This window comes from Magnolia sinica, chromosome 5 (genome assembly GCF_029962835.1).
Source record: "Magnolia sinica isolate HGM2019 chromosome 5, MsV1, whole genome shotgun sequence".
NCBI classification, from domain to species: Eukaryota; Viridiplantae; Streptophyta; class Magnoliopsida; order Magnoliales; family Magnoliaceae; genus Magnolia; species Magnolia sinica.
Window position 1 is genome coordinate 39,861,715 of NC_080577.1, and position 27,344 is coordinate 39,889,058.

Genomic DNA, 27,344 nt, shown 5'->3' on the forward strand with positions numbered 1-27,344 from the left:
GTTTAATTTGAATTGCTTGCATGGCATGTATGTATGAAATTGCTAACTGATTTCTAAGTGCCTGCGTATCAGCCATCAGTCACTGCCAGAGTATCAAAACTTATATAAACGAATGTTCGGTGGATGAGTTTGCTACTGTCTAAGTTCCGCCATTTGGTTGCGTTAATCAAACGTCCTCATGCTCAGCGGGTTTTTTTAATACAATGAAGCCGTATGGAATAAAGGCGAACTGTACTAACGTATACTTGCATAGCATCTCGAATCAGAACCATCCAAAAAGTGGGACCCAACATTGAATTATGACAAATATTACAGATAAAATATTATTCAACGGATCATTGGTGGATATTAAATGAAGCGAAAGACAAAAATATTCATTGGTCGAAGTTAGATAGAATTGTTAATTAATCAGAATCGAGTATTGTCCAATTAATGTGATTTTCATTGAATAACCAATCTACATAGAGTCCCACTATTTGAACGGATTGGAATTGAGCTGCATGCCACGTGTACGTCAGATGATCCTCACATGTATCCTTTCTGCATAGATTACGAGGGGCTCCCATTCTCGCAGCCTCTTGCGTGGCGAAACCCCCCGACGACCAAAATACCAACGCTTGCCATCTTTGAAACGAATAAGAGCAAACGTCATGCTCGAGATTACAAAACTGAGGAGCTTTTTAGCTCGCTCGTGATGAACCAGCAACAGTCTTTCGCGGCTTCAACACGTAACTGGATGTGTGGTCAGTGAATCAAGACCATCCGTATTCTTGGTCCCGTAATAGGTAGGCTTATGGAACAAGATTTACATATATTGGATAATCTTAGTCATCCAATTAGTAGACATCCCATTCGAACGTGAATGGTCATCTTTTCATTTTTGTCACTCAGTGGGTGCCAATAAACTCATGTCCTTTTTGCGCCATTGGGCATCTCAGGCAAGTCCCAAGATATTGACGGTTTGGAATCATCCACGGGCAACCACTTATAATTTGGAGCCGCAGCGAATCCTGATTGATTTGAACAACGCTGGAGTCAGCCTCGTCAGGAGTATAGTATAGTCGTAGACCGGAGTTTTTTTTACACACACGCTGACACAAGCGCACACACCCCCACACACGCACGCCGTGGGATTTCATCACTGGTGGCGTACTCGAACCCTTGACCCGGTGTTGAAACTCCAGGGAGTCTACCACCCGGTAAGAGTAAAGACCCGTAGACCGGAGTATATGCACACTGTCCTGAGGTTTTCAATTTGCACGAGCGGGGTCCACGGTTTAGCGATCCAGACCGTTGGTCTGATGTAGCCGAACATCAGTGGATCATGTTCGTAATGATCTCCCAGATTGGAAGACTTCAATAGCCCATTTTGGTCATTTTCTTAAAAGTTGAATCTGAACCATTCCCTCTATATCAATCCAACTGTCTCTTTGCAGGCCATAAAATCTAGAGGTTTGAGTGGGTTTCTGGCAGTGGTCCGTCTACGGTGGGAAGCAACGGTCTAAACGAATGTGATACAGTAGTAACCGAAAAAATCTAGATCGGATTATATATAACCCACGTAATACCTTATTGGGTGTTTCCCTAACAGTGGGGTCCACCTTATGTTCCTGTTGTATATCCACGCCGTCCATCAGTTTTTAAAAATCATTTTAGAGAAATTTACCACCATAGACAAAACCTTTTATCCAGTGGTTTCTATGAAGCAATACAAACTTAAGTGGCCAAGTTAGACTAGCACGTGCGGACAGTAAAATTGAGGATGAAAATACGCCTGCTTTTTCTCTAAGCTGGTCTACGGTGAAGGAATTGGCAGCCCTCTCTAGCTACGGGTTATAACCGTTGCCGAAGGCACCATGGCTAATCTATCAACCAAACCCAACATTAGGACAAGACATTGAAACGGGGTCGACCAAGTTGGTCAACCCGGTCAGTGGGATGTGGCTTTTTGGACCATACTCCATCCACATTAAGTTAATTCAAGTAGCATTTTTCTACTGCAATATAAAAGGTGGCAGTTGCAATTTGAATAGCATTTTTCTAATATAAGATGAAAACAACATGAATTTGTGAATCTTTTCCTTCAAAATCATGCATCATGATGTATTCTTCTTGCATTTGGGCATCAATACAAGGGGGCAAATTTCACATGCATCATTTACCGAATCACCTATTAATCTAAACACATATTGAACAATCATTTCTGTAAAAGAAATAAATTAGAGAGGCAAAGAATAAGAAGCGATCAATTTCTTAGAGAAGAAAATGAAAAATTATCCAACATTCTCATATGATGGTTAAATGATTTAACATGTATAAAATCCATCCCGTCCGTCAGGTAGACCATTCCTTATTTGGCCTTGATCCAAAAATCAACTAATTCAACAATCACCCTGTTTAAAAGTATACAGAACGTCAGAAACCACTAAATTCTCATAGCATAGCTAATATTGGGAATCGAAAAGGAATATGAAGAAGAAGAAGAAGAGACTTCTCTATTCATGACACTCTCATTGTAGAAACTCAGATTCCATTGAACTTAAGTGGGGAGTTCCACACATCCAAACAACCCCTAAGGCACATCATCGAAACCAACTAACCATGTGAGACACCGAAGAAAGGAATTGATGGCAGGCTAGGCATGCTCATTTAACTAAACAAATAGAATAAGAAAACCTAGCTGATCATGGATATAGATTGTATAAATGAAATATAAGGAAACATAAGATTTACTAATAATGAGAGCAACAACATGCAAAGTATGTATTTTAGTACTAGTTAAAGTATGCTTTTTAATTAGTGGTAGTTAAAAACCGTGTCTCTGCCTAAAGTTAGAACAGCTAGTAGTTGGGAATAAGCAACCATCTACCTGTGAGATAACTCAGATTCCAATATAACCAGCTAAAAGTCAGTGCAACCAGAACCAGCACGGCGGAAGTAGCCTTCCAACAAGATGATAGGTTCAAATTGGCACAACAACTTAACCCATTCGATTAGTTTGCAATAGCCTTAAAAAATTACTGAAATAACAGTATTACAAGCATGCTACGAATTGGACTAAGCCATGTGGCATATTGACTATTATCTTAAAGCTTAGAACAGTCCAAAAGGGTCATACCCCAGCCAAAGGTGCATCTAAAATCTTATCCAAAATCAGGACCACACACTCCTAGGAATTGAGTGAGGCAACCTAGGAATTGAACGAGGCAAGATAAAAATTGAGCGAGGGAACCTCGCAATTGAGCGAGACAACCTAGGATTGAGCGAGGGAAGCTAGGAATTGAGCGAGGCAGCATAGGAATTGAGCGAGGAAAGCTATAAACTCATCGAAGCAAGCTAAAAATTGAGCGAGGGAACCTAGGAATTGAGCAAGGCAACCTAGGAATTGAGCGAGGGAAGCTAGAATTTGAGCGAGGGAACCTATGAATTGAGCGAAGCAACCTATAAATTGAGCAAGGGAAGCTAGAAATTCAGCGAGGCAAGCTAAAAATTGAGCGAGAGAACCTATGAATTAAGCGAGGCAACCTAGGAATTGAGTGAGAGAAGCTAGAAATTAAGCGATGGGAGTTAGAAATTAAGTGAGGGAACATAAGATTTGAGCAAGACAACCTACAAATTGAACGAGGTAACCTAGAAATTAAGCGAGGGAAGCAAGAAATTGAGCGAGGCAACCTATAAATTGAGCACGGCAACCTATGAATTAAGCGAGGCACACTAAAACTTGTGCGAAGGAACCTAGGAATTGAGCGAGGGAAGTTAGAAATTGAGCAAGGCAACCTAGGAATTGAACGAGGGAACCTCGCAATTGAGCGAGGCAACCTAGGAATTGAGTGAGGCAACCTAGAAATTGAGTGAGGCAACATACAAATTGAGCGAGGGAAGCTAGAAATTGAGCGAGGCAACCTAGGAATTAAGCGAAGCAATGTAGAAATTGAGTGAGGCAACCTACAAATTGAGGGCGAAGTCCATCTCAGTAAATTTTTTGTGGGCCATTGAACTGCTGGATAAAGCTCGCATCTTGGTTTTCAGTTCATCCATGTAAAAATCATCCTATGAACATGATGGATTACAAATAAAACATTATTATGGGGGCATAACAAGGTTTCTACAGTGGAACCACTGTTTCCTGTGGTATGATCCACTTGATATTTCGATATGCCACCATTTTGGGCTGAAACCCTTACTTTAGATAGAAAAATGGATGAACGTCGTGGATAGTCCACATACATTTAAGGTGGGCCCAAATCAGTTAACTCAATATTATAAGAGTGTACTGAGCAAACTGTAAATCCAATTTGCGAGAGGTTTTGGTCCATTTGACCTACTTCAAGGTTTATGATTGGTGAAATTCCCTAAGCAATTCATAAATTTGACAGAAATATCATAAGAATATGATAGGGAACTTCCACGGATTCATGTAATGTAACGGAAAATTTTGTGAATCGCTCGGCCAATTTCATTAATTACTTGGTCAAATTCACCGAAGAGAATTTCACGTAAAGCTCGGTCAAATTCACCAAAGAGAAAATTGTTAGGCTAGTTCAATTATATTTAAAGTTCATTCCAATTCATGTTAACCTCGCTGAATTTCATGTTCGCCTCGTTGAATTTCAAGTTAGCCTCACCCAATTTCAAGCTTGCCTCGCTCAAATTCATTTTTCCCTTGCTCAATTTCTAGGTTGCCTTGCTCAATTTCCAACTTGCCTCGCTCAATTTTTATCTTGCCTTGGTCAATTTTCACCTTGCCTCGCCCAATTTCTTATTTGCCTCACTTAATTTCTAGTTTGCCTCGCTTAATTGCTAGGTCGCCTCACTGAATTTCTAGGTCACCTCGCTGAATTCTTAGGTTTCCTCGCTCAATTTCTAGGTTGTCTCACTGAATTTCTAATTTCCCTCGCTCAAATTCTAGATTACCTCGCTCAATTTCTACATTGCCTCGTTGAATTTTTAGGTTCTGTCGCTCAATTTCTAGGTTGCCTAGTTCAATTTCTACGTTGCCTCGCATAATTTCTAGGTTGCCTCGCTGAATTTCTAGGTTGCCTCGCTCAAATTCTAGGTTACCTCGCTGAATTTTTAGGTTGCCTCACTGAATTTCTATAGGTTGCCTCACTTAATTTCTACAATGCCTCAGGTAATTTTTAGGTTGCCTCACTCAATTTCTAAATTGCCTCACTCAATTTCTAGGTTCGTTTGCTCAATTTCTAAGTTGCCTCGCTCAATTTTTATGTTGCTCAGGCAATTCCTAGGTTCCATCGCTAAATTTCTACGTTGCCTCGCTCAATTTCTAGGTTTCCTCGCTCAATTTCTAACTTCTCTCGCTCAACTCCTAGGTTGCCTCACTCAATTTGTATATTGCCTCGCTCAATTCGTAGGTTGCCTCGCTCAATTCCTAGGTTGTCGCGCTCAATTTATAGGTTGGCTCGCTCAATTTTTAGCTTCCCTAGCTCAATTTCTAGCTTCCCTTGGTCAATTCCTAGGTTGCCTCGCTCAATTTGCAGGTTGCTTCGCTCAATTCCTAGGTTGCCTCGCTCAATTCCTAGGTTGCCTCGCTGAATTTCTAGGTTCCCTCTCTCAATTTCTAGCTTCCCTTGCTCAATTCCTAGGTTGCCTCGTTGAATTTCTACATTGCCTCGCTCAATTCCTAAGTTCCCTCGCTCAATTTCTAGGTTGCCTCACTCAATTTCTAGCTTCTGTCGCTCAATTCAGAAGACTTTTTTTTACTGCATAGATCTTATCTTCCAGAACTCCAACCGAGGAATGAGGATAATCTCATTTGGTAGCTCAATCCTCGCGGTCATAATTATGTTAATTCTGCCTAAAAATCTCTTTAGGTGATCAAGAGGACCCCATTTTTCAATAGATGAGATTAGGAGGAAAGGTATTATCTCAACGCTTCTTTTCTCTGTCTTGCTCTAAAAAATCATTGAATCCAAAGCCCTGGTACAAGCCTCGCTCAATTTATAGCTTCCCTCGCTCAATTTTTATCTTCCCTCGCTCATTTCCTAAGTTACCTTATTCAATTTGTAAGTTCCTCGCTCAAATCCTATGTTTCCTCGCTCAATTTCTAGCTTCCCTTACTCAATTCTTAGGTTGCCTCACTTAATTCCTAGGTTCTCTTGCTCAATTTTTAGCTTGCCTCGCTGAATTTCTAGCTTCCCTCGCTCAATTCCTAGGTTGCCTCACTTAATTTATAGGTTCCCCCGCTCAAATTCTAGCTACCCTCGTCAATTCCTAGGTTGCCTCGCTCAATTTTTAGCTTGCCTCGCTCAATTCCTAGGCTGCCTCACTCAATTCCTAGTTTCCGTTGCTCAATTCTTAGGTTGTCTCGCTCAATTGCGAGGTTCCCTCGCTCAATTTTTATCTTTCCTCGTTCAATTCCTAGGTTGCCTCACTCAATTTCTAGGAGTGTGTGGTCTTGATTTTGGATAAGATTTTAGATGCACCTTTGGCTGGGGTATGACCCTTTTGAACTGTTCTAAGCTTTAAGATAATAGTCAATATGCCACATGGCTTAGTCTAATTCGTAGCATGCTTATAATACTATTATTTCATTAATTTTTTAAGGCTATTGCAAACTAATCGAATGAGTTAAGTTATTGTGCCAATTTGAACCTAACCTTTTGTTGGAAGGCTGCTTCCATCGTGCTAGTTCTGGTTGCACTGACTTTTAGCTGGTTATATTGGAATCTGAGTTATCTCACAGGTGGATGGTTGCTTATGCCCAACTACTGGCAGAGACATGGTTTTTAACTACCACTAATTAAAAAGCATACTTTAACTAGTACTAAAATACATACTTTGCATGTTGTTGCTCTCATTATTAGTAAATCTTATGTTTCCTTATCTTTCATTTATACAATCTGTATCCATGATCAGCTGGGTTTTCTTATTCTATTTGTTTAGTTGAATGAGTACGCCTACCCTACCATCAATTCCTTTCTTCGATGTCTCACATGGTTAGTTGGTTTCAATGAAATGCCTTAGGGGTTGTTTGGATGTGTAGAACTCCCCACTTAAGTTCAATGGAATCTGAGTTTCTACAATGAGAGTGTCATGGATAGAGAAGTCTCTTCTTCTTCTTCTTCATATTCTTTTTCGATTCCTAGTATTGGCCATGCCATGAGAATTTAGTGGTTTCTGACATTCTGTATACTTTTAAATAGGGCGATCGTTGAATCAGTTGATTTTTGGATCAAGGCCAAACAAGGAATGGTCTACCTAAGGGACGGGATGAATTTTATGCACGTCAAATCATTTAACCATCATATGAGAATGTTAAATCATTTTTCATTTTTCTTCTCTAAGAAATTGATCGCTTCTTGTTCTTTGCCTCTCTAATTTATTTCTTTTACAAGAATGATTGTTCAATACGTGTTTAGATTCATAGGTGATTGGGTAAATGATGCATGTGAAATTTGCCCCATTGTATTTGATGCCCAAATGCAAGAAGAATGCATCATGATGCATGATTTTGAAAGAAAAGATTCGCAAATTCATGTTGTTTTTATCTTGCATTAGAAAAATACTATTCAAATTGTAATTGCTACTTTTCATATTGTAGTAGAAAAATGCTACTTAAATCAACTTAATGTGGATGTAGCATGGCTCAAAAAGCCACATCCAACTGACCCGGTCAACCCCGTTTCAATGTTTTGTCCCAAAGTTGGGGTTGGTTTTTAGATCACAATAGTACCTGTGGCTACGGTTATAATCCGTAGCTATAGATAGTCGCCAAACCATAACTATAAACTAGCTCACTTAAAAAGCAAGGGTATTTTCGCCCTCAAATTTACTATCCACGCGTGCTTCATAAAAACTGCCGGATCGTGGTAAATTTCTCGTCATTTTAGAGCATGGACACAGAAATTAATAAGATACCATCTCAAGTGGACCACACAACAGGAAACATTGGTCAATGAACTCTCTCACCATTAAAAGATCCCTAGGGCCAACCGTAATGTTTATTTTCCATCTAACCTGTTGATAAGGTCACACATATGCGAATGAAGGAAAACCAAAATATCGGCTTGATCTAAAACTTTTGTCACCTCAAAAAAATTTTTGATGGTGGAAATTCAATCCCAACTGCCTGGTCAACTTGAGATTTGGGTCTGCTTCATTTTTGCAAATATATCCTAGAATACTCTGTAAAAATTGATGGACGGCGTTGATATATAACATATACATCAAGTGGACCCCACAGTCAGGGAAGCACCCACTACGGTGTACCCGGGTAACACTTAAATCCGTTACCGCAAGAACCGGAAAAATAGCAGCAACCGGGAAAAGGTCAGCCATCCCTTCCCGGTACACGGCGGCTTCGAAGGAAGATATATAGATCGCGGCCGTCCATCTAGCGTGTTTTATCATGGATAGAAAATATTTCAAAAACACACGAATTAGAAAATCCTGTCCATCACATCCTCAAATTTCCATCGGTAAATGCTAGTCCATGAACTATTTTCATCTACCACAGTCGCTTTGAGTGTCACTTTTTATATGGATAGCATAATTGGATATTTGTCTACTTAGAAAACTATCCATCCAAAGTAGGGGAAACCATTTGTACGGACCCGATTGATAATTACTATGCCACTTATACTCTGGAGAGTTAGGCTCTACAACATTTCAGTTCTACCGGCTCCAGCGTATCAGCTGCCCAGTCCAAAATCGTCAATTACAAGGGAGCGTATTCGGTGCGGCCCCGGCCTCACCCAAAACGGTGCGGCCCTTACTGTGGGGTCCACCTTGATGTATTTATTATATATCCACTTCGTACATCTGTTTTTCTATATTATTTTAAGGCAATAGCAAAAAACAGGAAGAGATCCAAATCTTAGGTGGACCATTTCGTAGGAAACAGTGGACGGCGTGGATGTAGAACACATACAGCAAAGTGGAACCGACGGTAAGGGCCGCAACTAATCCGCTCACCAACTACACCGCCATGCATGTCCTCGGGCCGAGGATCACAAAAGTCCACATTTTCCACCGGAGAAAGAAAATGCTTCTGGCGCTAAAATGCGCGACATGGAGTAGTTAGCCAGCGGTAAACCCCTACGCTACTGGAGAGCTCCTCCCTATATATATATATATATATAGAACTTCCTTACGCTGTACTCTCTCTACCTGCTGCTGAAATCAACGTCAGAAAGTAGAGATTCAGCCGTTTCGAGTCTCCTTCTCAGAAGACGGACGGATTTCGATCGCAGAACGAAAGCTCAAACGCTCTTTCCTCTGAAAACACGCGCAATCCGATCTCGGAACTCGAGAGTTTGCTTTATTTTCATGAAAATACTTGGAATTAGGGCTTTTGAGTTATAAAAATCCACTGGATCAGGCGTCGGGATCGAAGACTCGGCTTGCTTTCGTGGAATTAGAGTTTTGAATGAGGGTTTCGTTCTCCTTTGCTTCAAATACTTCGCGATTGGTTATTTTTCTTGCCAGAGATGTTTAATTAGGGCTCTTAGAAGGGCGTTGGGACGGAGATTCCTGAAATAGCGTTTCTATCTGAATCTGCATCTGTGCTTCAAAATCTGTGTATCAGTTGATGGAAATTGGCCTATGAGTTTAGTCCGCTGAAGGGATGAACGCGAGCCGTCCGACGGTTCATCCAGTAGAAGCTCCTCCTTTGATCACCGAAGCAGCCAACAATGTGCCAAGAGTGAGGATGAAGGACATCCAAGGCATGCCTGGTACCGCCGGAGGCCTCGCCTTACGGTTCTGTCAGTTTGTGTTTGCAGTTTTATCTCTCTGTGTCATGGCTACCACCAGTGATTTCACCTCCGTCACTGCCTTCTGGTAATGCGATTCTTCAAGCCTCTTTTCTGCTGTATACATGAATTTCTTCCGTGTATATATGCCCTCTTTTGCTTTTTTGCTTCTGTTGGATATCAGCTAAAAATAAAAAAGAAATCTTTTTCTTTTTATGTAAAGAATGGAGAGAATTGATCTCTTACAACCGACTGTAGGTTAACATGCAAATGGTTTTCGCAAAAATTCTGGCTATAGTTGGAAATAAAAATTCTGAGGTATATAGAAATGGGTTGGAGTATACAACTGGCTATAGTCTATCAGTTTTAAGAATATATGGACAGAATAACTCCCAATTTTTGAGTCGCTCAATGACAACTGTGGATCCAAATTAGGACTCCCAATTTAATCTAACTCATTGGTTATAATCAACCTATGTAATAGACTATTAGATAGTGCTTGATTGTGACATCCTATGTAATAGTTTACTACATTGTGCATGTGGGAGTTTTGTGCTGCTGTTTCCGGTCAGCCTGGATAAAGAAGGAGGGTTGTGTTAGGTTGGCGGCCGGTGTCAAAGTTCTGCCCTTGAAAATAAATGATATCATCCAGGGCAATATTGGAAACAAAAATTCTGAGGCATATAGAAATGGGTTGGGGTGTACAACTGGCTATAGTCTGTCAGTCTTAGGAACACACACACACACACACACACACACGCACACACACACACACACACACATATATATATATATATATATAGAGAGAGAGAGAGAGAGAGAGAGAGAGAGAGAGAAACTCCCAGTTTTTGAGTCATTCGGTAACAACTGCGGATCCCAATCAGGACTCCCAATTTAATATAATTTGCTGGTTGTAATCAACCAATATAATAGACTATTAGATAGCACTTGATTGTAATCAACTTATGTAATTGTTTTTACATTGCGCATGTGGGAGTTTTCTGCTCTTGTTGCTGGTCCCCAGCCTGGATGAAAGAGTTGCATTAGGTTGGTGGCCAGTTTCAAACTTATGCCATAACCTTCATCATGAATCCGAACAATACGACATTCCAAATAGCCGACTGCAATTAATTGGGATAAGGATTAGATGATGATGATGAATGTAATCTAACTCAATTTAAAAAAAAAAAAAAAAAAAAGTTGGAGCAGTTTTAGTCTTCTTTTTAGCCTTCATGAGGAAAGTACCTTGGGTACTGTCTTTAAGATAAAGATTCTTTGGACTGTAGGAAACTGGGAATAACTATGTCAAAGTGTAAATTTCATGGACATAGTATAAAATATGAAGCTGGTGATGGGAGATAACACTCAACTGGATGATCAACACTTGCAGTGGGTGATAGAAAATAGCTTGTGCTGTAATTTTACAAGTGGCGAACAGTTAGGAGAGACAAGATTGTTGATAAGCACTGTTCTCATTTATGATGTATTCCTCATTTTGACTTCTGAAGCGTTGTTTGGGGGGGGGGGGGGGGGGAGGGAACTTATGATGTTGCTAGTTCAATCTTGGTGTTCAAGAAATTGATTCTTTGAGGTCTGCAGGTGTAATCATAGACCATGTTTTGTGACACTAATCTAGGAATTTGTATGCTAGAGCTGAATCTTTGAACCGTATCTCCTTCTAGAATAATAGGGTTAGTTACACTGTTTCTATATTGACACTGGCGCATTTTGCATGCTGATCCCACCAATCTCTAACATGCCTGGATGACGAATTTGCCTTTTCTTTTACCATCCCTTTTTAGGCTGAACAACGAACTCATGATCTAAGTTTGAAATCTCCACCACATCTCTTGGGATTCCCTTCAGTGTTGTTCCTGATTCCCTTGGGCATCCTTGAAATACACAGCAGTGAATAGCGTTGACTTCCCCAAACAAAATTCCTGCAAAGATAAGCAAAATGGCCTTAGCTACATCCATGTTCCCTGCTGCAGTGGTGCTCTGACTTGCACTGAGTGAGTTTTAGGCTTAGTAAGCTTGTATCATGATTATGTTAAACATAGGAAATTTACAAGGTAAGTCAGGGTTCAGGGAGTTTGGGATGAAAACCTGCTGCAAATGTAATTGTGTTTGCCCGTAGCCTGACCATTTGTTGTGGAGGATGGCTTTACCGCAGGTGTCTTAATCGGATGCACTTCTGGCTTCACCTGGTAATCCACTGGCCACAAGAGTAGCACACATGTTTATCAATTGATTGACACACTATAGCCACCCTACTATCATAAGATTGGTGGAATAGCAGACAATCCAGACCATCCAATTGATTGCCCACCTCATGGATAATTATCAAAATTCCAATTCACCATTCTTTGGTTATAGCTCATCAAGAGGTGACCAGTAATTGGACAGTCCAGAATCCAGATACATTGGGATGTGCACCTTGTAGCTTCTTAGGTATGATGCTATTTGTTAACTAGTGCCAAATATGCTGACTGCTAAATTGTATTTGTGAATATGGAACCCCCTTTGAAGATCACTGTATCTTTGATGATGCTTGGCCCATTTTCCTAAATCAGATTTTGCATGTCTCCAGGCTATACAAAGCTAATGGTGTAATGGCCACTGCTGTTAAAAAATCTATTTTGGGACTGTTACGGGGCTGTGTTTTTCTGTAATGCCTGTATTGGTCCCATAATGCCTAACGGTTACCACCATTACCATCCTTTACGTAACCGTTTTGGCTTACCATGGTTCCATGTATTCTCGTTTGATGTTGACTTGCTTTTCCCAATTTAGGTCTGTTTTTAGTCTTGTATTCTATTTATGTTGTACTCCAGTTAAGTCCTCTCTGAAGACTATTCCATTTTCTGTTATTGTATTCAAGAAAGGTATGAAACTTGAAAGGTTAGATGATCACATCATGTACCTGAAATGTAGTTTATTGGGCTATTGTAAATATGACACAGATAATATCTCTATGTGAAATTGAAAAGGAAGCAGATTTATTGGGAGGCCAAGGCATAAACTATGGAGAAGTAAATGTGGGTCGAATTAAAATGGAGCCTTAAGTAATTCCCACAATAGAGGTCAGATAATCAGTATCATTGCCTCCAACATTCAACAGTAGTTGTCCTTTGCCAATGACTTTTAAAGGTTCAGTTGGAGGAGATAGCTCTTGAATCTGAGCATGCCAAGCGGATCAAATGGTAGCATCATTGAAATACATATTTCTTTAACCATTCTTCCAAGTCCTTTTATTTTTTATTTTTGGCCAAAGCGCAACCTAGGTTCACAATGCATGGTTGAGGCATTTGGACCCAATAAGCAAAGCCTAGCTCCAAAGTGAACAGAGTCGTAAGCAAGCTTGGAAAAACAGTAAACATTATGGCTGTTTTGGCCATTATGTAACCATATTGATCACCCCTGTCATGCAATATGGGCGCTGAGCTGGTTGGCTGTGAAAAAAAGGGCTGTATTGGCCCGTATCAGCTGATACACCCCATATCTTTACTGTTACCATTACCATTACCAGGCTGACATGGCAATGGAGGTCCTACGTAGCAATTTTTTTATTTGCAGTTTTCTATCATTTTACCACTTCTTTCTTCATTTCAATCATGAAAGAAGCTCCTAAACTAATTTTAAGCTAGATATCTAGGCCTGTTTTGAGGATCAAAACACAAGACTTGAGGAGGATTTGATGAATTGAAGCAAAGTGGGTCATTTTAGGAAATATTGGAAGGGGTAAATGATCACTCCCCCCCCCAATTTTTCCATCTTTATTATTGTATTCATATTTAACGGGCCCGAGCTGCCGGTGACAATGGCAGCAAACTCAGGCATCGGAGTAGGCAGTTCCATCGTAAATGTCGACGAACATCCGACGGGAGAAGGCGTTGGCCCCTCAACCGGAATCATTAATCCGACAAATAATGGTGCTAATAGTTCAGACTCACATCCTCAATACGGTAGTTCACATCCGTGGTAGCAAGCAGAGGGCAGGAAACACAAAGGAAAGACAGGTGGGTGTAAATCTAGACCGGTTGCGAGCTACCCAACCCTCTACATGGGAGGTTTCCTGGAAGGTTGGTTCCCCATTAACCTCTCGAGGGTGTTTGGTCGTGCCAGTGCAGTTATGAACGTTGTTATGCCGCGGGATTCCACAACCGGCCAATACAGAGGTTTTGCGTTGATTCGAATGGGGTCAGAAGAGGAGCTGGCTAGGGCGGTGGAGATGTTACATGGTGAGAGGTTTGGAGGCTTGCCTTTGCTCATCCAGAGGGCTAGATTCGGTCCTGATTGTAAAGCCAAGCATATCCCTTCTGGCAAAGCCAAGCTTACACAGGTCTCTAGGAAACCAACCCCTCGTAGTTCCTCCCAATCCTCTGAAGGAACCTCTTTCAAAGAGGCCCTTCTTCGCGAGTCCCCCTCTCAGAACCCGTAGAAATCCGATCCCCTCTGTCCAGCTGCCAACATCAGCCTCAACCAGGCCACTGCACCGGCCTCTCCAATCTCGACCTCGGAGAATGTTTTAAGGATTAGCCAAGAATCTTTCTATTGCGCCAAAAAGGGGCTGGAATACACAGTAGTCTTCATCACTAAAGAGGGGACGTCGATTTCCCATGTCCAGAGTTGGATAGATGAATGTTGCAGGATCAAGCCGTCTGCATATGTTATGAAACCCATCGGCTACAACGAACTGTGGATTAATCCAGGTCCGGGAGTAAGGTCGGATCTCCTGATCATGGTTGGGGTTCTGCACAACGATGGTTCGGTTCGAAAGGTCCAGAGATGGAACGATTTCTCCCTCTTTGGTACGGAGGACGTATGGATCCTCATTTAGGCCATACCGCTAGAACTCTGGTTCGAAGAGTTTTTTGTTTTAACAACATCGATGGTGGGTTCTTTTATCGAACTGGACCCCAGATTTAAGTCTGGCGAAGAAATGGCCATCCTCAGAGTCAAAGTAAGAAGAAGCAAAGGGGACAACATGCCTAGCCATATCACAGTTATCGTGGACAAAAGAATGCTTTCTCTGCCGATCCAGAGAGAAGCCCCGAACGAATCACTTCCCAGGTGGGGGGATCTGTGGAGGCTCAGACATCTCCGGCCCGCTTCTTCCATCCCCGGCGACGCTGTAGAAGATGGAGCTACCCAGAATGTGTACTCCCGCAGAGCACGGTATCGGGCTTTCTCATATTCTAACGATCATGCTGACCCTGTCAGCCCTCTCTCTTTTCGCCAGACGGATGGCGTGCCTACCGGCGTGACACGTGCCCCTTGAGTTGAGCTATCGCATCCTGTCAATCTCTCGGTTTTTCTTCAGACACATGGCGATGATCCTGCCCCCCCTCGAGAGATGCTTCTGCACCCCGAGATCGCCACGTGCCCAAGCACTGATCTCGAGATCACCACGCGGCCGACTCTCCCGTTTCCCAGTGCAACACGTGTCTCGCCAACCTCCCACGTTTCCAGGGGCCTTTCTCGAATTCAAACTAGGGCATTTGCGTCGTCCATCCAGGGTTGCAAAAGACACGTGCCGAGCCGATAGCCTTGCTGCCAACACCTGGTGCTGTAGTAGCCTTCACATCGGGTACGTCCCTCGAGGCCGGGTCTACTAATTAGTCTCAGTCGGGGCTCGGATCGGGTTCGCTTCTCAGACCGGGTCCGACTATTAATCTAAATTTCTCCCTTAGCCTTGATCCAGCCGCCCATCAGAGTATCATCACAGTGTATCCTTTGTCATCGGGTCCAAAGTCTTTCGACCTTAACATCTCGAAGAACTGGTCCTCCCCATCGAAGTAAAAGGCATCAGACTTGGATATCCCATCTCTCTCGGGACACGCAGTTTTCAGTAGGCGGCTTAGCACTTCAGACCTCTCCATTCACCTTCCAGAGTGCGGCACTTTGGGAGAGTTCGAGCACCAGTCTTATAACTCGGAGAACATGTCTTCTCTTGAGCCCCTTCCTCCCTCTCCTTCAACCTCTTTCGCCTCTTTTTCTGACAAAGCTCTTATCTCCCTCTTCCGGGAAGATTTAGGCGATCGGGTCATTGACGCGGAACCTCTCAAGATTCGTATCGGCTACTTTACAGAGAAAGGGATCATCTTAGACTAGAAGAGCAATGAGGACGAATGCAGAAGGTCTCTCATCAACACCATTCACCGGAAGAAGTGGATTAGGGATGCGATAGGGCACGTCGTCAGGGCAGTGGGTCTATCTTTCAGGGATTGCCTTGAGGATTACATCGCCCTGTTCCAATGCGTGGAGACTGGTGGCAAACCTTTGGTAGTCTCAAAATCCCCCAGACATCGTTTGTCTAAATCATGCAACAAATGAGAGCTGCAATGGCTTGCTTCATCGATGGAACCATCGTTAGACTCGATCAACAGTGCAGATAGCCAGGGTACTCAGGGCAGTTTGGTTGCCCAATGAAGATCATCTTTTGGAACGTTAGGGGAGTTGGTTCACAGCAGAAAAGGGGACTTATCAAAGACTCCTGCACCTCTCGCAACCCTGATATCCTTTACGTTTAGGAAACCAAAACTTAGACCTTCAGCGATAGGCTCATGGCCTCTCTGTGGCAGGTCCCTGATGCCAAGTGGGTCTCATTGGATGCCATCGGTAGTGCAGGTGGGATCATAATTGTGCGGAGATCATCCAAATGGAAGCTGGTGGAACATTGGACCAGGACTTTCTCAGTCTCGACGATTCTCCTCGACTTATCCACGAATCAGAAGCGCCTTATCTCTTCAGTTTATGGCCCTTCTATCGATGCTAGCAAGGCGGTTTTTTGTTCTGAGCCATCCTCCTCTAGGAGCAAATTCACGGGCCTTTGCTGTTTTGTTGGCGATTTCAATATAACCAGGTATGTTGAAGAAAAGTCTCATGGCAGGAAAGTTTCTCCAGCGATGCGATCCTTTTCTTCCTGGATAGAAGATCACGAGCTCGTTGATCTTCCTCTCCTCGGTTCCAGATTCATGTGGTCCAATGGGAGAATTATCCCCTCTCTCCAGATTGGACAGATTTCTACTCTCTCTAGATTGGGTGGAAGCATCGCCGTCCGTCTCTCAGATAGCGCTGCTGAGGTGTCCCTATGATCACTGTCTGATTTTGCTTTCGTCGGAGGACTTCAACTGGGCCTGAAGCCCTTTAGATTCGAATCGTCCTGGTTTAATTCTAATGGTTTCTTTCAGATGGTTTCAGATTGGTGGAATGGCTTTCAGGTTGCAAGTTTTCTGGGCAGCAAACTCAGATTGCTAAAGGTCAAGCTGAGGCAATGGAATCAGGAAATGATGTCAAATAGGGACTCGGAAACGGATTCGATTAAGGCAGAGTTGCAGGCTATTGACATTGGAGCTGAAGATGGCCTCATGTCGACTGGCATTTTATCTAAAAGAATTCAGCTGATTAAGGCGTTGTTGGCCAGGGTCTTAGAAAACGAAATTGCCTAGAGGCAAAGGTCGCGCACCAAGTGGCTTAAGGAAGGGGACAAAAACTCGAAATTTTTCCATTCAATAGCAAGTATGCATTCGAGGTCGAACAGAATAAGCAGTATCACTATTAACAGCAGCCGTATTGAAGATAGAGACAAGATAGCAGAGGAAGCCATAGAGTACTTCAGCTCGCTGCTTCGCAAAGACTGTTGGGACAGATCGTGGATGGACAATCTTCGCCTGGATGGTCTTCCTTCAGAAGACGCGCAGCTCTTGAAAGCCCCCTTCTCGGTGGAAGAAGTGCGGCTGGCGGTGATTTCTTTAGGCAGCGACAAAACCCCGGGCCCCGACGGTTTCCCCATTAGTTTCTTCTTCTTCTTTTGGGAGGTCATCAAAGAGGACCTCATGCTATTCTCTAGAGAATTTCACGACAGAGGAAAGTTATCCAAGGGTCTTGGATCCTCCTTTATTGGCCTCATCCCAAAAATTCCAGGCGCATCCTCCTTCCAAGACTTTAGGCCTATAAGCCTACTAGGGGGCTCTTACAAAATTTTGGCTAAGGTTTTGGCTTCCTGTCTGAAGTCTATCATCGAGAAGATTATCTCTAGTCACCAGAGTGCTTTCATCTCGAGAAGGCAGATTATCGACTGTGCGCTCATAGCTAACGAGTGTTTGGACTCTAGCCAAAAAAGCAATGTGAAAGCTATTTTTTACAAGCTGGATATCGAAAAAGCATATGACCACGTGGATTGGAAATTCCTCCAATATATGATGAAGCGCATGGGATTCGGAGTCAAATGGTGCAGTTGGATTGGAGAATGCTTACGTTCGGCCCATTTTTTTCATTCTCCTTAACGGGACCCCGAAAAGTTTCTTTAGAAGCTCTAGAGGTATCCGTCAAGGTGACCCGCTGTCTCCCTTCCTTTTCATTATTGTGGGAGAAGCCCTATCTAGGATGCGTCAGGTTGGGCAAGAGGAAGGTATCATTAGTGGCATTAGAATGAAAGGTTTGCCAATTCCGATCTCCCATATCTAATATGCAGACGACACACTGATTTTTAGCGAAGCTAATCAAGTTAAGGTTGATAATATTTGTATCACGGTTCGTTGTTTCGAGGCAGTCTCAGGTTTAAGGATCAACATGGCCAAGTCCAAGATGTATGGGGTCAATATGAAGGAAGAGGAAATTACGAATTTCGTCGCCTCTTTCAGGTGTTCTTTGGCTTCGCTTCCAGCCTCTTTCGTGGGTCTCCCTTTGTGTTTGGGCTCTCCTCCTCAATCCCTATGGGATAAAGTCATAAACAGGTTCCAAATCTACCTGGCCAGATGGAAATGTAGATATCTCTCCTTGAGCGGCTGAATCACTCTCATTAAGGCTTCTCTTTCTAATCTACCAGTGTATTTTATGTCCCTCTTCAAATGTCCAGCCACTGTTTTGGCCAAGCTTGAAAGCCTTCGAAGAGACTTCCTTTGGTTCGGGAAGGGAGATAAAAAGAAGTTCCACTTGGTCAACTGGCAACAAGTTTGCAAGAAAACTCGAGATGGTGGAGCAGGTATAAAAGAGCTCAAGAAAATGAATAGAGCTCTCCTAGGGAAATGGATCTGGATACTTGGGACCGAGGACGATAGTTTGTGGAATAAAATTATCAAAGGCAAATATAGCAAATCGATCGGCGGTTGGTGGACCAAGGATTCCTCTCGCTATAGGGCCTCTCGGCCCTCTCCCCTTTGAAAGGGGATTATGTCTTTGAAGAAGGAGGTGCTCTCAGGCATTGATTTTATCCTTGGCAATGGTGCTAAGATCCAGTTCTGGGAAGACCGATGGGTGGGCGATGCCACCCTCAAAGTCGACTTTCCAAACATTTTCTGCCACGCTTCCAACCCGGCTGTTCTTGTTGCTGATTGCTTTTCGTTTGTAGCTGATAAGCCAGAATGGAACATTGTTTGTAGGAGGAACCTGTTGGACTGGGAAGTTGAGGAGTTCGTAGCCCTGCTTGAGCGCATCTACAGGGCCACGCCAGTCTTCCTCACCTCAGACAAATTAGCATGGAAGGCTGACAAATCCAGCACCTTCACTGTTAAATCTTCCTACTTCCGTTTGTGTCATGTGATGTCTCCTCTTGAAGACCTCCCTCCCGATAAGTTCTGGAAGTATTCGGTCCCTCCCAAGCTTGCAGCGTTCGCCTGGCTGGTAGGATCCAAAAGGATTCTCATGGTGGACAATCTGAGAAAAAGAGGCATGCCCATTGTTACCATATGCCTTTGCTGTATGAAGAATGAAGAAACCATAGACCACCTGTTGATGTTCTGCCCCTTTGTATCCCGGATTTGGTCAGTTTTTCTTACCTGCTTCAACTTATAGTGGTGTTTTCCCGGCTCTGTTGACCTCCTTCTCAAAGCTTGGCATGGGGTTAGTTTGGGCAAGAATAGGACGCGTCTATGGCGTATGACTATCATTGCCATTTGGTGGTCAGTTTGGGAAGAAAGAAATGAAAGGTGTTTCAGGGATGTCTCAAATTCAGAAGTGGTAGTGGCCAGCAAGGCTAAGCGGCTTATTGTTGAGTGGGCGGTTAATGTGGGGGGCTTAAAGGATGTTGATTTTTTGTTTTTAGGAGCTTAGTTGTAGATTGCTTTCTCGGCGATCTCTTTTTCCTTCCCTGTTTTGTTTCCTTCTCTTCTTCTCCTTTTTAATATTTTTCTAGTGATCTTTCAAAAAAAAGGTTAAGCTAAAACTGCCCAACAGACAACATTCTAACGAAATAATGATCTGTTATGCCATTATTCAAAAAATTCCAATATTTTTGGGAATATTTTCAGCACAAAAAGAAGAAGCCATTATAGGGCCGTATTGGCCAATATGCTACCCAATACCAATATTCAAGGTTGGTTGTAAGCCTTAAAAAAATATATTAAAATATCTGGAAATAGGGGAAAAAGGTACAAGTAGAAAAGACTGAAAAGAATTGAAAAAAACTGAAAAGTTAGATTGTAACAACCATAGTATGTGGGTGTGTCAGTCTAGCATATATGAAATTATGATTGATTGATCTGTGCTTGACATTGAACCTATAGGTCAAATAAGCAGAAATAATAATCACCAAATCACTAGCTGTTAAACAATTGATGTCTTTGTTCTTAGACAATGCTAAAAAGTCCAAGGGCCTTAACACCAAAGTAAAAAATGATGGGCCCACACTGGGTAAAATTTAAAGGAAAATGCTTGAAGTCAAAACAGTGAATTCCAATGACCTAAATCTCAGGTGGGAGCAGTGTACAGGTGCACATGCAAAAAGATATCAACACATGCAGAAGTTTGTGCTAGATCTACGGCCTGTTTGGATGCCTGTAAGTTCTTTAAGTTGTGACTTTCAAGTAAAGTGACTTACAGGTTATCTTGTTTGGATGTAAGCTGTAAGTCACTTACAGGTAAATTGGTTTTTGTGTTTGGGTAGCCTGTAAGTTACTTACAGGTAAGAAGTTGTATATTTACAGCCAAGCAGAGCTTGGAGTAGGGAATCATTTCAAGATGTTATAATCACCTAAAAAATCCTGACACCAAACATATCATTCTCTTAAGCCCTCCAAGAGGAATATTTAAGCCAATTCTTATGCTATTCCATGGTGGGCCATTTTTGATATTTTACTTGTACAAGGTGTAGTGCATTAAAATAATTAAATAAAAACTTTAAAAATAGACTGGACCATGGGGAGCTTTAATGGTGGACATTCAATCCCACTGTTTCTTGTGGTGTGACCCACTGTCACAGCCTAACTAAATCCGTCTATTCCAATAAAAGAAAAAGAAAACCGTTGCACACAGAGAGAGAGAGAGAGAGAGAGAGAGAGAGAGAGAGAGCTTAGTGGAGCATCTTCAATGGCCAGAGCTTTTCGGTAATGGAGGTGCGTTTTCCCCTTCTTCCCCTTGTTTAAAAAATCAGACCGTTGGCCTGTAAGTCACTTACAGGGAAGTGGCTTCTGACCTCCAGCCACTGGAAGTTTCCTGGCAGTTTTGCCTGTAAGTGACTTACAGGTGAATTTCTTCCCCCAAACAGCACCTGTAAGTGACTTCTTACAGGCATCCAAACAGGCCCTAAGTAGTTCAACAGGTGGCCTACACTGTGTATATATTTTGATCAACGATCTGATATTGGGTAAACTTGCATGAAAGAGGGATGCCAACATCATCCCTTAATGATAGATGGAGGGAGGATTTTGCACCCAAAGTAAAACATGGCAACTGGGACCTGGGTCCATTCATAGTTGGAATCCACTCTTAAGATGCTTTGGCCAAAATTTAAGGAAGCTCACTGGTCAGGTGGTCATTGATCTCACGTGTATCACATTGGCATGTGTGCCCATATAAATAGGATATGTTTCCTTGAGTTGGCCACTGGATCAACGGAAAAATATTTGTACATCCCAAGTGGTTTTTCACATTTCTCTTCGTTGACTTCAATTAAAAAAAAAAAAAAAATCAGAAAAAGGAGAAAATTGAAAAGAGCAAGGGAGGGGGGCTGTCACGTAGTGGTAAATCATTATTCATGATTTAGCCAACTGATGAAAATATCTCCATTCCTCTGTTATTCATGACTTCTTTCTGGGTGCTAGATATCCTTTTTCTGCTCCTGTTTTCCATTTCTGAAAAATCTTACTTACAAGCACTCTTTATCTGAAAAAGGAATATTTTACTCACAGTGCTCGACAGTGTTGTATTTGTATTCTGGTCTACATAAAACTGGAAACAGCCAAAGCCACCTTGTAGAATATAGGATTGAGTTTTTTGGATGGCTGCATGAAATAAGCTTCTTTATTTGGTATGCCAGTTACCTTGTAGCAGCAGTTGGCTTGCAAAGCTTGTGGAGTCTATCACTAGCCATGGTTGATATCTACGCCCTTCTTGTGAAGCGCTGCTTGCGGAATCCCCGAGTAGTCAGCTTCTTTGCCATTGGTGATGGGGTGAGAAATCTTACTCTGCTAGTACTACGTAATAAAAAGTATTCTGAGTTAAAAGCGTACTGTTTGCGGGAAATGAGTCTAGATATTTGTCAATCATACTTTTGTAAAATGCTAAAAGATTGAAAGAAAAAAAAAAAAAAAAACCTGGCAATCATCCAAAACTAATTGGCAATGGCCATAACATTCTTCACTGGAAATTCATGGGCACTATATGTACATATTGATGTGTATATGTATAAATGCATCATCGTCGTCGTCGTTGTTGTCATCACCATCATAGCCTAGTCCCAGCTACTTGGGAGTCAGCTATGAGTCCTGTTTTGTCGATCAATATTTGAAATACGCATTCTTGTGATTGCTTGGCAAATATATGTAAATGTATATTTATGCATGTTTTCATCTAAGTGCATAGCAGCATAGCCTGGCCCCAGCAATTTGGGTTCAGCTTTTTGAATCCTGTTTCGCCCAAGCTTTCATCAATATTTGAAACAGGAATTCCTATTATTGCTAGCGAAGGTTGTATAACCAACTGCCTTTCAGACATCAACCCTCCTCTGCCCAGCCTAGGGGCCGGGCTTTTTGCAGTCGCTGCCAGTCAGAATTTAGTGCATCACTCGCATAGCTGCATGTAAATATATATACTTGGCAGAGTTTAGTGCATTACTCGCATGGATGCATGCAGATATATGTACTTATATGTGTCCATATGCATGAAGTATATGGAGTAATCTATACCAAACCCTGTTCATTTATTTTGTGCGTACCTTTTTTTGGGGTCATTATCACCTGTGCTTTGCTGCAGATCACTTCCACCCTTACATTTGCAGCCGCTTGTTCATCCGCGGGTATCACAGTCCTCATGGGTAATGATCTTGGAATCTGCGGGCAGAACCACTGCACAGAATTTGAGACGGCAACAGCCATGGCCTTTATCAGCTGGTTCACCGTTTCCCTATCTTTTCTCTTGAACTTCTGGTCGTTGGCGTCCCGATAAAAAACAAGATAAAAAGCCTTCTTAGTGCCTTGGTGTGGTCTCCTCTTTTTTTTTTCTTTTTTTTCTTTTTTTTTTTGGGTCTTGATTGAGTTATGATTGCTTCAAATTGTATATTTCATAACTTGGGTTGAGAACTTCCATAACTGAAAGCATGTCAGCACCGCGTGAAGCTATTCGGCAGTTATGACATATTGGTTTTCAAGAACTTGAATTTTCTTTGCATGAGTCCATAGAAAACCATGCAGTTAACTTAAGATTTAAGGAGGGTGATGCCCACAGTTATACCAATTTAGCTGAACTTGCAGCCATTGAATGAGCAGAAGAAGAAAGCAAGTTCTGGTTTCCTCGGCATTCCCCAGTCTCCAGACACTCACATGATGCTTGCAAGTCTGTTCGTATAGGAATTCCGAGACAGCCATGGACAGGTGGGGCAATGTATCAGTTCTGGTCAATCGGAGGTTCTATGAATTGAAGAGCTGGGTAGAAAGATGCAAGTGACGCAAGTATTCTGGGGGGTAAAAAAAAGAAAGTAAAACAATGCAATGAGGGATTAGTGTTGATTATAAAATTAAAAGAAATATAAGGTTGTCTTGGTCTTTGAGGTTGAAATTTCAGAGTTGGTTGCATGTCTCATCTTTTTGGTATGATTCATTCATTTATTCATCATTGTTACCACTACTACTACTATCATTATGATTATTTGTGGGTGTTAATTTTCTGAGATGAATTGGCATTCCATCAACCGATGCAGGCTCTCGCTAACTTAACCAAACACTCATTTTTACAAGTATTTTGCCATTGAAAAATCTGATAATTTTCAGAAGGGCAGACGCATTGACAAAAATTCTGAAAGCATAAGAAATTGATGTACCATATGAATTTGGCATAAAAATATAATATTACAATCTCCTGGCATGCTATGTTTAGTACATGGTTGCCTCTGATCCAAATCAAGACCATCCAAATCCTGTTGCCTGTTTTGGCAGCTGCGGACCTCGAAAGAACTGGCATTGTTTGGGTGATCTTAGCCACATGATTTTTATTTATTGAATTCGGATTATTGACCACTCTTCCTTTCAACCGTGCGCATGAAAGCCCCTGTAGGAAGCCCAGGGTGATTTTTGGACGTTGTTTTGGCCCACAGTTTTGGACAGTGTAGATTGATGCAACAACATGCATGGTGTATGAAGTATCTGTTGTTGTTTTTTAACGAGCTACCTTTCCAAATATCACAGCATAGGGGATCCCTACCGGTTTTGAGAAATTCGATGTATAAAGCCCATGCGCGCCTTTGATAATCCTCTCTTGTTGTGTGCGTTTGGATGCACTTTTGCAGCCGAACTGGTTCAGGGATATGTGTAAAGAAGTTTTAGATTTGGAATTGTTTTTCATGCTCTGCATTAACCGAGCTAAAACGCCGATTTCATTTCCCGAAAGGCAGTTTACGTTGCTTTGGACAGGCGGGCTCCCAGAAAAAATGGATAAAGGCTGCAAGCATAAAGCACCCAAGAGTTCCAATGTCCGACTCTAGTGACAGGATCCATGGTAGGGCTATTTGGCCCCTTTATCAAACGGCCAAGAGCAAAGTTGAGTGTCCACCTCTTGCATGCCATGTCAATCGCCATACCTAATTTGATTATTTGAGTCTGTCATCATTGTGGATGGGTGACGCAGGGATGAATGTGATGAGGTCAAGCACCATCTTCCTCAAGAGGATAATTGTTCCGAATCCACATAACTTCTCTGGACTCCTCACAGAGGTTTTTCAAATCCACGAGAAAGAAAGCAAGCAAAATGGAAAATAAATTCTATAAAATTCGAATTTGATTAATGAATGAAATAAATGAGTTAATAACCCTTTAAATAGGGATACCAAGCAATGAGAGAGAAATCAGAAGCAAACTATAACTAAAACTCCTAAAATTCGCAATTTGCGATAAATAGTAAACTTACTATTTATAGACGGTCAGGACGTCTACTAGTGCGCAAGGTTTTCGGCCAAAAATAGTAAGTGTCCTATTTGGCTTCACCAAGTTCTTCTTCTAATTATTCTAAACTCTTTTCATGTTGGGCGCAACTCCTAAAGCCCAACGGATGAAGAGTTATAATCAAATTAAAACTTACTATTTATAGTAAAAATAGAATTAAAATAGGAAAACAACTATCGATCCAGGGGTATTTCGTAAATTCGGCTTGCGCAACCCGGCATAACGAGGTTGGGTTGCTAAAGTAGCTCGTTATATCCCAAAATTATATATTTTACGCCCGATAACTCATTCTGGATTGGGAGATACGTCTGATCTAAGGTCCGACGGTCCGAATCACTTCTGTCGTCAACCGGGCCTTTTCTGATCCATCTTAACTATGAAACTGTCCACCACCCACTCTACATCAATGGGACTGACCCAAAACGCTCTTAACAACGTTATCCTAGAATCTCATCGGTGGACTTTCATTAGCCGATTGCTCATTTTGGGCCATTTTTTGTTACAATGGTCAATTTTAGGCCCACTCCATTGGATGGTTAAGATCTTCTGATCAGTACAACTTTTGACCCATGGCCCATAACCAATCCCTGATGTGGCCCACCTAAATGAGCAGTCATATTGTACGCTTCTGCTTGCTTGTGAAGTGTAGATAGAGTGAATATATGCAAGCTTCCCAAGTTGGCTTGTGCATAGGGGCTACGGGTAATTTACTCCTCGAATTTTTAATACGACCTGCTTCACAATAAATGTTAGTTCTAATTAGAGGGCGTACATTTCTTCTTCAATTCACCTTTCTTCGCGCCATTATTGTATCAGTCGTGACCGTTATTCTTCCAAGGGATTCACTACAATATGATTTTCATAAGAACTCGTTAAGTGGTGGCGACTCTTCTACCTCACAAGTGGCATATCTACCTCCCAATCTGAACCGTCTAAATCGTGGAATGCTTCGTGGATGAAGCATAGTCCAAAAAAAACAACATTGATCCAACCGTATAAGCCACCTGATGTTTACCATCAAGCTTGAGCCACTTGCCATTTCTCTTTACCGACCTATTTGACAAATGCCGATCAGACGTTTGCACATTAAATGGGGCCCACAATATGAATGGCCCCAGTTGGTGATGCCATTTGGCTGAGTTGTCACAACTTAGTGATTGTGATAAACGCACATTGCAGTCTACATATTTTTTAAAACTAGGAGGTTGGACATTCATTCCCCCTCTCTTTCACTTTCCCATCACGCGAGCCTCGTTTGAACGCGTAAGGAAGAAGAGATGGTCGCAAATAACGGTTTTCTTTCCTTTTCTTTTCCCAAATGGTCGTTATTGTAACGGTCACATTCAATTCAAGCAAAGGAAGAGGAACCACGAGGCTTTATTCCCGCCATTTCTCTCAAAAGCAACCTCTTCCCATGCCATTCACATGCACTTAACTCCTTATATATACATGAAAGAAAGAACCTCAAGCATTACCAACGTTGAAAGATTTTCAAATCCCATAACAGATAAAAATCCTTTTTCTTTTTTTTTTTTTAATGTCTAGAGAGGATGATGATAGGAGGCAATACCAGTGCTTGAGGAAATATGAAGAGATTGTAAAACAGGTAAATAGATGCCTTGGAAAGGAGATCCATTGTCTAGAGAAACGATTGTGTAATCTGAGCTGTGAAAAAGATGTGCCTTACTCGCCTGCCATGAAAGTCAGTTGTAGCTATACTCATTGGTTGGGCTACACCCGATAAATGGACCAATCTGACTCTTTTTTTTTTTTTTTTTTTCTTTTTTTTTCTTTTTTTTTTTAAATGTTTCATGGCACAGTTCACCTTTTGCACGGTTTGGATGTCTTACACAAATAACACATTGGCGAGAAAGATGGGAGCGTATGTGAAAGTTCATATGTAGCTTCTGCATGCAATAATTTCATTTTGGTTGCATTGGTGTCTTTACTTCCGTTAATTTTCCTTGTTATTTCATGTAATTTAACTAGCAAGAGAATGACTATTGATGGTACGGTTGGTCGAGATTCGGTGAACAAAGCTGTTTCTTTGAGATGGGCCATGCTCCAACAGTCTTCCATGTTTGAAAATCCTATCCATCCAATCTTAGGCTTGCTTTTTATTTTTCCGTGGAATCTGGGTTCCTGTATTTTCATGTTAACCGCCTATATGTAGGCCAAAGATCGAAGGGTCATGATCATCCCGTCATGGAGGTTTTTGGTAAAAATTGGCTGTCCATAGTGCGGCCCATCAGATCACGGT

At 41.9% G+C, this 27,344-nt stretch overlaps 1 protein-coding gene across 1 annotated transcript; it reads left to right on the forward strand.

Moving 5' to 3' along the window:
- The first annotated feature begins 9,092 nt into the window (after positions 1–9,092).
- LOC131245951 (CASP-like protein 5A2) lies at positions 9,093–23,727 on the forward strand. Its single transcript, XM_058245772.1, has 3 exons — positions 9,093–9,801; positions 21,970–22,102; positions 22,905–23,727. Exons 1-3 carry the CDS (start codon positions 9,587–9,589, stop codon positions 23,094–23,096), a joined length of 540 nt encoding a protein of 179 aa, XP_058101755.1. The 5' UTR covers positions 9,093–9,586; the 3' UTR covers positions 23,097–23,727.
- Positions 23,728–27,344: the final 3,617 nt, after the last annotated feature.